The sequence below is a fragment of the Elgaria multicarinata genome, chromosome 1 (genome assembly GCF_023053635.1).
Source record: "Elgaria multicarinata webbii isolate HBS135686 ecotype San Diego chromosome 1, rElgMul1.1.pri, whole genome shotgun sequence".
Lineage (NCBI taxonomy): Eukaryota > Metazoa > Chordata > Lepidosauria > Squamata > Anguidae > Elgaria > Elgaria multicarinata.
The window spans coordinates 163685482-163697563 of NC_086171.1; the positions used below are offsets into that span (position 1 = coordinate 163685482).

General features: G+C 43.7%; 1 protein-coding gene across 5 annotated transcripts in view; it reads left to right on the forward strand.

The window, feature by feature from the left end:
• Positions 1–12082, forward strand: part of FOXP4 (forkhead box P4) — a 181564-nt gene that overhangs the window by 140875 nt on the left and 28607 nt on the right. For all 5 annotated transcript variants that reach the window (XM_063141677.1, XM_063141685.1, XM_063141692.1 and 2 more), the window contains 4 exons: positions 745–832; positions 4216–4299; positions 9162–9363; positions 9480–9556. In XM_063141677.1, coding sequence (XP_062997747.1) covers positions 745–832; positions 4216–4299; positions 9162–9363; positions 9480–9556 — 451 coding nt within the window. The remainder of the gene's footprint in view (positions 1–744; positions 833–4215; positions 4300–9161; positions 9364–9479; positions 9557–12082) is intronic.

Consider the following 12082-nt stretch of genomic DNA (forward strand, 5'->3'; position numbering starts at 1 on the left):
GGGATAACTTCATGTATGCTGCCGTGAGCTCCTCAGAGGAAGAACAGGATAAAAATGTGACAAATGCAGCAGAAGAAAAGTGCACTGTAGTTTCTGCCATCACCCAGGGGAACTAGGGCCAATGGATGGCTTCACCTCTCCCTCCCACTTTTGAATAATAACATCAAGGGGATGACTAGCTTGACCCCATCCACTGACCGGAGGAGGAGCTGCTCTGTCCTGCCTGACAAAAAGAAAACTTGGCTCCAGCTGTTTGTACCCCTGGGACTGTAGAAGCAAGGGCAAAACCACTCTGACCATATCCATTGGCCAAAGGAAAAAAGAGCCACCAATTACTATTCAGTGGAAGAACACCAGCAAGGGAAGATCAGCCTGGCCAGAACTGGATATAAATTCCTGATTATAGTTTCCCACTTTATTGTGGCCTTGAGGAGCTAATCTCCTCTACCTTTTCCCCTTCCCTTGTGGGTCTTTTTAGTTTGTAAACCTGATAGTAGAGCCTCTCTCCGTCTTGAGCTGCTTTGGGTAATAATAATAATTGTCTGAAAAATGGGATAAGAATATAGTAAGCAAACAAATAAAAAATAAGTAAAGTATAAATGTATTGCACAGTCTAGATTGCAGTTCTATGTCTGCATATCAAAGTCAAAAGAAATGGGCAAAAAGTGACAAAGGAGTTCTGATTGTTGAAGCACTACTTGTGTTACCTCTTTTAAGGGGGAAAATCATGTCTTCTGTTTTTAGACACCTCAATACAGAACATGCACTTGATGACCGGAGCACGGCTCAGTGTCGAGTTCAAATGCAAGTGGTACAGCAGCTGGAAATACAGGTGGGTGTAAATGTATGCAATGATCTATATTTAGTTCAAGCCCAAATTCTTGAACACAGCAAGATCGAAGTGCTGTATTTTGGGGGGATCTTATGTGCCAAAGGGACAAATTCAGCATCCCTTTACTTTGGTTTACAGACTAGCTAAGGACTGTGCTTCCCAAATTTTTATTCTCTGGACACCTTTCCTGTGGTCATTCCTGAACTGTCCTCTGCCACCTGTGTCCCCAGAACTGGATGGAGAAACAGAAGTGTGAATTGGATACTGCCGGCATCAATTGCCACTATCATAGCAGAACATATTTCATTGTTGCAAGAATGGCAATTGCCACAACTTTCTCTGCGTACCACCTTTCATTTCTCCATCTGTCAGTGGGTATGTTCCTGATGATGAGTTAGAGAACATCTCACATGGAGGGGAAATACTCTCAGTGAATAAAGTGGTTTAAGGCTTTCATTATCTGTTCTGTTCCATTGTGGAAAGATTTCTCACCCTCTGCACACTTGTCAAGTCCAAAAGGGGGCTGTGGTGAGGAGAGGTGGTTTTTAGAAGGCTAACACAAAGCGAAAAACAGTAGTGGGCTACTTGTCTGACACCCATCGATCTGTAGCATAACAGATTGCAACTGAAAGAGCAGAAGGTGCTTGCTTGGATTTCCTTGTTCCTATCTTGTGTTCTTATGAAAGTCTACTTTCACCCTTCAGTTGTCGAGAGAACTTTGCTTGCGAATCAGCCACAAATGAACCCCATCATGCCTGCTGAAATTGGCAGGCATTGTGAGAGTTGGCTCAGAGGGGCGTAAACAGCCTTTCTTCTGTAACCCAGGACGTTTATTCTGCGGTTACAGAACTGAACATGTTGCAGGAATGTCCCCAAATGACTTCATGACCTTCCGATATCCAAACGATACAGGAAATATGTGACTGGCACCGAAAACAGGAGCAGCACATCTCTTTTGCTCACTCGTGGGAACATCCAGTAATACAGAATGCATGATGTGAGCCTGTTCAGCTGTTCTCCTCGTGTGTAAGCTCTACAGGAAAGAAGGGGGTTGCGGTTGGCATGCTAGCTTTCTTCCTCTCTCTCGGTTCTCATTGCGCTGCTGTACACGTGGAGCGTGACTGGCTGCAGAAGAGAGCCGCCTCTATCTATGCAGGTTCTCCCCAAGGTTTTAGAGCGTGGGAATTCATGGTATCATCGCATTACATGTTTTTGTATTAAGGGGTGAGAGGAGGTGACATGCTGCTGCTGATCAAAGCAGCAGCCGTGTAACTTCTGTAAACAACTTGTCTGAGACTCAGAGAAGTTGTAAACAAGTGCCAGGAGAATGCAGCACTGGTCAATTGGAAGACAGCATTACGTGGGGTGATAAAAGAAGATGTTGCTTTTATTCATAGAGGATATCTAGAAATGCTTTTATAGGGTCTAGGACCTGGTAGAGCAGCATGTCATCTTTACTATATAATTATTGCACAGGGTTGGAAATAGGGAATTTTCCATTGCTTGTTTAACCAACACTTTCCCAGAAACTGCCAGCACTGATGCTTGCTTGATCGATTCTGGAGGGATTGAGCAGTGAGTTCCTTTTATCCATGTTGCTGGTTTGTGTATGTGTGAAGCAGTGCAGGGATGAAAGCCACATTCTCTGGAACATGACTCTCTGCAGCAGCAGGATTAGTGGCAGAGGAAGGAGAGCACCAAGGAGCCAGCCAGCTATAACACACAGTGCAGGCAGCCTCTGTTGGAAGCTAAACTAAGTCAGTGATTGCAGATGGGGTGCCTAGCAAACATGCCAAGAAAAAAAAATTAAATTAGAAAGGAGTGCAGCACTCAAAGAGCAAAGTTAAGATTGTTACACGCCCTGAGTCAAGCCGTGTGATTCTATCCTGTTCCCAAACACTCACTAAAGCAAAAGGTTGAAAGCAATTACTAGAGCTTAAAAGAGAGAATGTAGGGGAAAGAATCCTTTAAGAGAGCAGAAAGCTCCATGCGTGAAAAGGGAGAACCTGCCACCAGAGCTCCCAATTATGAAGTTTTCACTGCAGAGCTCCTGCTGTGTCGGCAGCAAGAGTGTCTGCATTACGAGAGTGGATCTGTCAGCTCTAATGAGAGCCACGACAGTGCCGGGGCGTCCTTGCGTCAGAGCCTCTCAAACTTTCAGCAAACTCCACTCTGGCTGCTGCCTTTAACTCCTGCCTTGCTGGCCCTCTCCTTTTGTTGTGGGCAGGGATTCCAGACCCAGTGGGAGAGGAGAGAAATTCCCTCTTTGGGTGTGTCCTACATTCTGCATAGGGGCCCATCAGGTCAGGGAGGAACTGAGGCAAAGTTTGAGGGGAGCACTCAGAAAGGGAAGGTGACACAAAGGGAGATGGTGTCAGATCCCATTGCTTCTGCAGCACTCAAACTCTCTCCCTGTGCCACAGCGAATATTTCACCCTTCTCCGCACACTGAGAAATAAACACACTCTCTAGGAGCATGCAATTAAAGCAATGTTGCACATCTGGAGAGATGGATGGGTAGGTGAGTGGGTGGGCTGGGAAAGGCATGATGGGAGTGATAGATGACTGAGGAAGTGGTGAGGAGGAGCAGGAAGACACTAGAAACACGGACAAGTGCCGAGGTGAGGGAAAACATAAGTGCAAAGGACGGCATGTGGTGGTACTTGACACGAGAGAGTGCCGAAAAGAAAGATGGTAGAGGCGATCCAGCAGCTCAGATTGGGGGATGAGCATCCTAATGCCTCAGATATGCAGATAAGCCAATGTATGAGTTATGGATGAAAAGGAGAACAGCTGAGTGGAAAGATGAATAGATGAAAGATGGTTTTGGGTGTTGAGTTCTATATATAATGTGTGGCTCCATTTATCAGTAGCAGCCTTTTCTGTCTCTCTGCACCCAAAGGCAGTTCCCTTACAGAGAGGTCACTGGCACTGCTATGTTGCTGCACAGCAGATGCACCAGAGCAGAAAATACCACCTCACATCCAGATCTTGATATCCAATAGGAAAAGGCAGCTCTTTAGAAGCCTGGAAATGTGATACCTTAGCCGGATTCATGGCTCTCAGGAATATTCATTGTTACTGGGGAATTAGGGAAGGTGGCAGTTTTTCCCTTCCAGGAGTGCTCTAGGAAGGCAGCACAGTAAGAGCTAAAGGGAACAGCCTTGAGTTGTCTTATTACTGCATGTAGGAAGTATTAGTCAAGACAAGAGGATGACATGTGCACACTGTGGTTGCATGGAGCAGGGAGCCATTCAAGGGCATGATTATGGAGTGAAATGTTAACTGGGCTGGTTTTCGAAATATGCGGGCTAAGCTAATTGACTTCTGAAGGGGACTGGCTTTCTCCAAACAAATGACTTCCTGTGTGGTTCTCTTCACAGCTAGCTAAAGAGAGTGAACGTCTCCAGGCGATGATGGCCCACCTCCATATGAGACCTTCAGAGCCAAAGCCCTTCAGTCAACCTGTAAGTAATGCTGTGACTATTCCTCACCTGTATGCTGTAATGTCTTTCCTTTATGATAGGGATTGCCAACTTGCCAAGCCCTGGGCCCATATCATCCTGGAGGAGGGCTGAGCCAGCCCTAGTTGTGACATTGTTGCTAAGCTTAAAATAGAGGGGTCTATTCCCCAGGAGTACATGTGAGCTACCAGGCTTGAATTAGAGGGCATGATGATAATGATGTAAGAAAGCCAAGGTATTTCTGTCCTTATGGAAGTTGCTTTTTCCACACTTGCAGAATCCTTCCTCTGTACTACAGCCCAGACACTCAGAGATCATTCTCTGGAGATGAAATTATGGAGGTTTAGATAAAATCATGTCAGCCAGATACTGCTTACAGATCACCAGTTAGTTTTCCCTGCTTTATAATAATGATGCTGTTCCTCTAGCTGTCATTCCAAATCCTCCTCTCTGCTCACACGTCTATTTCGCATGGCATTTCCTAGGGGCATGATTCAAACTCCATAAGCTTGGTAAGCATCTCAGGGCAGGGATCTGTCCTCTTGTACTTGGTAAAGTTCCATACATATCAATGGCAGTATATAAATAAAACCCATAGGTCCTTGTCTAGTCCTGCATCCAGGCTTAATAGAACCACACATTCTCACAACATCAAGGCAGACGGAGGCAGCCAAAGGTGCCATTGCACAAAATGAGTAGTGCAGAAAGTGGTTTGGGATAAGGGAGGTCGTACCTAGGCTATATTTGTGTCTATATTGCTCATCTTGGAAGAAACAGCCACACAGATAGACTTCTCTTCTTGTGGGGGACCAGCAAGAGCAGAAAAACATGGTTCATTAGAGATTTGGAAGTGCTGGAACAGCACATGCAATCTTGAAATAAACATTGATTTTAAAAACCAACAACTTAGGAGTCTTCTAGCATGTAAGGTGTGCCCACTGGCTTCTTCCTGATCCATTGTCCGCTTTATTATCTTACCAGCCATTCCAAGACATTTCAGACACACATCTATCAGGAAAACCAGCTGGTGACATGCTAGATCTATGTTCCCTTGAGGTCCTGGTTCACATCAGTCTGTGTTTTTGACCTTGATGAAAGAACTTACTTCATTAAGAACAATATTTAATTTTTGTCTTCTTGCTGTGTATCCCCCCTCCCCCATGGTTTCTGTAAGTCCTTCCTGTTCATCAGAGAGGAGGTGTCTGTATTGTAATTTGAGGAAGGGAGTGAGCAAATGTATGCCCATTGCTGCCCCTGGTCATTTATTTATTTAATTAAAATAGTTATACCTCACCCTTTGGTGTAAAGCAGTAATGAGAGTGGCTTACAATATTTAAGTTCATAAAAACAACAGTTTGAAACTATCAGCCAAGAGTCAGCAGTTAAAAACAAAACATAAGATCATAGTCTGCAACATACAACAAAAGCCTCCCAGAATAAAATGGTATTCAGCAAAAATAAAAAATAAGCAAGCCAATTGTATTTCATAGGCAATGTGTTGCATAATCTGGGTGTGGCTACCAAGAACTGTTTCATCCCACTCAAGCATGCTCCCACCCTACATGGGACACAGATAAGAGCCTCTTCTTCTCATCTTACAGAGCAGGCAGGATGATATGGAAGTAGGTGATCCCTAAGGTAACGTAGGCCTAAACCATGTAGGGCTTTGAAGGTAATTGCCAACACTTTAAATTTTGCCCAGATGCAGATTGGTAACTAGTGCAGCTCTTGTAGGACTGATGTAACATGATTCCATGGGCAAGCAGCCATCAACATCCTTGCAGTGCTTTCTGACCATCTGAAGCCTGTAGCTTCTGAAGATAGTCCCATGTAGAGGAGGTAGCAATCCCTATGTAGAGGAGATTGCACCATGCAGAGCGTGTTGCAATAATCCAATCTGGATGTAATTAAAGCAGGTATTACCTTCTCAGCAATGGGTGCAGCTGGCACATAAGTCTCAGCTGGCCAAAGACACTCCTGGTCACAGCTGCCACCTGTACATCCAGGTGTAATGTAGAGAAACACACATACACACACCAGATTTGAACTTGATGCTTCAAAGGCAGCATTACCCTATCCTAGGCCGGATCTACACTAGTCTTATAACGTTGCTAGTGTCCCTTTCTAACGTGGTTCTCTGTATCACGGGACACACTAGTGTGACTTACGTTTCGCTGCAACGGAACTTCAGGGCACATTGTTCAAACCTTCCGTTGTTCTCCCTCTTCTTTGAGAGCTGCTGGGTTTGCTCCGCCCACTGCCTGCCTCATTCCTAGCCAGCAGAGCAAAGCAGAGCAGGGCAGGGCAATAGTCATAAGCACACACAAACCTCCTCCCAAAACATCTTAACACAAGTCCCAGGGAATTGCCTGAATGCATAGGAGCCAGCCACTTTGCTGAAGCTAAGCAGGGCTGGGTCTGGTCAGAGTTTGGATTGGAGACCAAATTGAAAAGTTTTAGCAGCAGCCCCATTTAAGCCCCGCTGGTCATGAGTTTTGGACTTTGGACCCTTGTTAATTTTCCTGCACGGAGCTACAGCGATCCTTTGAGCGCTCTTCAGCTCCTTTGCAAAGAGGGGGGGAATGTTTTTAAAAAAAATCATAAAAAATAAACCAATGACCTAATTTGATTCAAATTTGGTATTTGAATTACTGTGCCAATTTTGGTGTCTTTATCTATAAAGCTTACGCAGATGTAAGCATTTGTTTAAAATCCTGCTCCTGCGCCCACAGCAGTGGCTCAGGTGAATCTTTTGCAAAAGGAGCACAATTAACGCTGGATGCATGGGACTACTTCACAATCAAAGCAGATTCTAAGGTGGAAAACTTCTGAGTCGTTTGCATGCAATTGTCAGTGATTGCACAGTATACGCTGGTGTGATTTATCTGCTGTAGCAGATAAGATAGCAAACGGGGCAAAGGAAGGAGAACAGGAAGTGGGCGGAGCAAACCCAGCAGCTCTGAGAGAGGGAGAGGAAAATTACCGGTAGAACGAGGCACATGAATCTGTAGCCACGCTGGAACTAAGAAATAGAACCTGTAAGTACAACTCATTTGCAACGTTGGAGACCCAGGGTCACGTGACGCTGTGCGTCACAGTAACCCATTCAAAACGTTAGAATAACACCAGTGTAGATTCCCACCAAAACCGGTTGAATACTATCTCCAATGAGCTCAGTGAATTAAATGTTAGGCTAATATATAATGTTATTAACTGAAATTTCCTCATACTTACAACTGAAATACTTCAATACTGAGAGAGTGCCTTCTCCTTTATCAACCTGCCCAGTCACTGAGGGTCATTAAATGAGATGCTCCTGGTGGTTTCTATGGCCCGATTGGAGTCCACCCCAAGAAGAACTCCTTGCCTCTGGAAGTCAGGCAGGCACCAACATTGTGGTGTTTTCGGGACTTGCTGAAAACAACTTTATTTTAAGAAGCCTTCTTTAATTGACCAGCCAGATTTTTTTATTGGCATTTTGTTTGTTTGTTTGTTTGTTTTTAAAATAATAATAATATGATATTTCATTCTTTTTATCTTTTATTGTTCACTACTCTGGAATCCATTTAGATTGGTGCTATATATAAATGTTGTTAAATCAATCAATCAAGATATGGATTATAGACCACTTTGGTATTTGTAAGACTTTCATTAAAAAAAATGAAGTGATTGTAACCCTGGCTCTAGCAAAAGACAGAATTATACGTGAATGCTGTCAATCTCCAAATCATTCCCCTTATCTGTATCCACTTATCCTAACCTGGTGCTCTCACCATCCTCCAGATCTGATGGCCAGCTGGCTGGGGATGATCCCAGCTGTGACCCTATCTGAACCCTTATCTATCTGGAGATGGATAACTTGGCTGCAGCAAACCATGCTCTGATAACCTCACATTTGGACTATTGTAATGCATCGCATATGAGGCTGCCTTTGACGAGAGTCCAGAAATTACAGCTGGTCAAAATATGGCAGCAAGAGTTTTAACCCAGAAACAGCTGTTTGAACATATCATGCCAGTCTTGTCACTGGCACCTAGTTCTTTCTGAGCTCAATTCAAAGTGCTGGATTTGACCTATCTCTTCATGATTTGGGACCTCTGTACTTGATGGAATGCCTCCACCCATATGTGGCTAAGAATGCCTTAAAGTCATCAATGGAAGCCCTCCTTTGAATGCCCTCTTATTCTGAAGTCCGGAGGATGGCTACTAGAGAGAGGGCCTTCCCAGTGATGGTTATAGAACACGCTCCCCAGGGAAATTTATCTACCACCAAACATTGTTTTCTTTCCAGCGCCAGATTTAGCCATTTTTGTTTCCCCGCGCCTTTTAAATCTTTGCTATCTTGATCCCTATTCCATATTGGTGGTTTTAACTCCTGTTTTATTTTTTACAAAATTAGTTTTTTACCATATTTTATCATGCATTTGTATTGCATGTTTATCATGTAAGCAAGAATTATGGATTTGTTTTGAATTTGGGAAAGGAAATAATATTGTATATTGAACTGCATTGCCATGCAGTTCCTTTCCAATTCAAACAACTGACTTTGATGTAGCTGAGAGAGTTTCAGGATTCAAGTTTGCAAATATGATTCAGTTCCCATCCAAATGTAACTTTCCATTGGGAGCAGCGATTGGTGGGTCTCAATTTCTTACTTGGGATGTCTGTATCAATCTGCTGCAGCTGACTTCTAATTAGTGGAGCCCCAGTGATGAGCATCTGCCTTTCACCCATCTGGTTATCTTTATTGATTACAGAAGCCATGATCACCCACCTGCTTTGTCCAAACAAACACAGTTTACCCATATACCTCTGTCTCCTGGATTGATTCTAACCAAGGTCTTTTCTCCATCCTCTTTGAGCAGCTGAACCTGGTTTCCAGTGCCACCCTCTCCAAGAGCACTTCTGATACCTTCCCTGATGGATTACCTCACCCCCCCACCTCTGCTACCGCACCCATTACTCCATTGCGGCAGGGTCCTTCTGTCATCAGCTCATCCACTTTACACAATGTAGGGCCCATCCGCAGGAGGAACTCAGAGAAGTTCTGCACACCAATATCCTCAGGTGAGAGTAGCCAGGGAAGCCACAGATGTACCTGAATGTTTTGTTCAAATTGTCCTCTATTTGGCTGTCTGGAGAATGCCTTGCTTTTCTACATAACTTTTATTTCTTTCCCCTAGAACTTGCACAGAATCATGAGTTTTACAAAAATGCAGATGTCCGCCCCCCCTTCACGTATGCCTCGCTTATCCGGCAGGTGAGACACTCTTTATTATTGAGGAATGTACCAGAGTGCTAGCCAGATCTGGAACTGGCAGCAACCCATTTTAGCAATTGCTCTCACTCACCTTGAATACTACGTGTGACAAGTGGTAGAGATTGTCACTGGTACATTCTGGAACTCTCGTGTGTGTGTGTGTATGCTGACCTCTGGGAAGTGCAATTTGGGTCAGCGGGTGAGTGCAAATCTGGCTGTTGTAAACATGGATTTATGTCTCTGCTCTGCTGCAGAACTTCTTTATGGTCTTGAGCATCAAGCTGGTCTCTTTGTGTGTTCCCCTCAACTGCGCCTTTCATAGTTAACACTCGGCATGCCAGTACTGCAGGTTAAAATTATAGGCAGATGCACACTAATTCTCTCTTTCTATGGTCTGTTTGTGGTGAGAGAGGACTGGAGTCCAAGACTCGTGGGCTCCATCTCCAGCCATTACTGCCTTATGTTGCAACCACATTGCCTTTTTGTCCTTCTTTCATGGATGTCATGATGGCTATATGCTACTTCCAGTATCAGATGGAGTATGCCTCTGTATACCAATTGGAACATGAGTGGGGTGGGTGGGTTCTATTGCACTTATGTCCTCCTTGTGGGTTTCCTGCCGACAGCTGGTCGGCCACTGTGTGAACAGAATGCTGGACTAGATGGACCCTTGGTCTTATCCAGCATGGCTGCTCTTACGATCTTACATGATTAGGTTAATAGCTCTGTAATTTCCTCAAGAGTGTCAGTCATTTTAGTTCTATTACAGTGGCTCTGCCACAGTGCTTTTGCATTCCCCTGGGTGAAGGATGCATTAGCCACAAATACAGGGAGTGAGGGTGGGGGGAGTTTTCAAAAAGAGAAATGGCAATAATGTGCACAACTCCCACCAATAAGAACCTGCCACCTCACTGTATTCAGGGATTTTCAAAACTTTCCCAGCAGCAAAATAAGTAATTTTAATAATAATAATAATAATAATAATAATAATAATAATAATAATAATAATAAATTTATTTATTTATTTCTTACCCGCCTCTCCCTTTTGAAATAATTTTGAAGTCATTTCTGTAGAATTACTGACCGTCTGCTTAATAACGGAAGTCTCTGTTTAACGTGAGGTTTATTTGATCAATACCATTTCCAATACCATTTCTTTGCGCAGAGAAAAATGGGCTTCCCCTCCGTATCAATCCTAATCCATAAATTGATGTAATTGAGCCAGAGAATGCCACACATGACATTTGAATGCACTGCTCCCATTTGCATGAGAAGAGCTGTTTGTGTTAACAGTGGAGTAATGATGCACCACATTGTTCCCCCGCAATGTTTATGATTTTCAAAGTGTAACATAACTACTTATGCTTACTGTTGTGATAAGAGTGTAAGCAACTGAGTTCATAGGTAGCAGCCTTAGTGGTCCATAATAACTGAAAACCTCCTTTCAGGCTTAGCTTTCAGGCACAGCAGGTGGAACTTTCCTGTGTCACAGTTTCTTGGATGAACTGCACTCTTCTGTCTCCAAAACTGCCAACAGCACATCTTTGACAAAAGCTAAATTCACTGGGGAGGATAGGTTCTCTTGCTCTTTGGTGGCAGTGTATCGTATGGGTATGCCTAGTGAGTTGAAGTAGCCTCTGTAGTTTACAGTACAGGCTATGATATTCTCCTGTGGCTGTGGCCTACAGCCCTATTTTCCTCGATTAAATGTGTGCCTTTATTCCACACATAAAAAATATGCTTAGGAGGAGATGCTAAGGTCATTGTTCTTATTGTCTGCTTACTGGCACTTGTCTTTTAAAACCTATGCAAAAAAGCTGAATTAAAATTGCTCTTGGGATCTATTACTGCTACGTTAGATCTTTCAGGTTTAACCTCTTCAGGGTACCTGCAATCTGGCAAGTTCTTCCAAGAGCTTGCAATAGCTGGTCTGTTCAAACGCCAATATGTCATTCTTCATTCTTTAACTTTTGTAAACTGCCCAGAGAGCTTTGGCTATGGGGCGGTATATAAATGCAGTAAATAAATAAATAAATTCATCTCTCCCCACCAACCAAGTATTAGCCACTCTGGTGCATGCAGTAACTTGCATAAGAATGTGAGATCAGACCAAATTGCCATGTGGTCCAATATCCAGCTGGGATCAGGCAGAACACTTACAAAGCAAGGCATGATGGAGTATCCTCCCCTGTTGATTGTCCCTGCCATCTAGTAATCAGAAGTGTGCTACCCCTGGATTTTACAAGCCATCTAAGCTGGTGCCCACCGCTCCATTCTTTTCTGTTTGTCTTGAATCTGCTGCCTATAAGATTCATTGGATTACCCCAGGATATATTGTTTTAAAGGAAAGACTAATTTACTCTTTCCACACTATTCTCAGTCCTACATGATCTATCATGTTCCTTTTTTTAGTTACATAATGATACCTATTCAAGAATAAGGATCTTCTTTTCAAAATGTGATCACGCCGGGTGCATTCAGAAACAGGTTAGCAAACAGGAGGCACGACTTGTTGCCTTCTTTCAG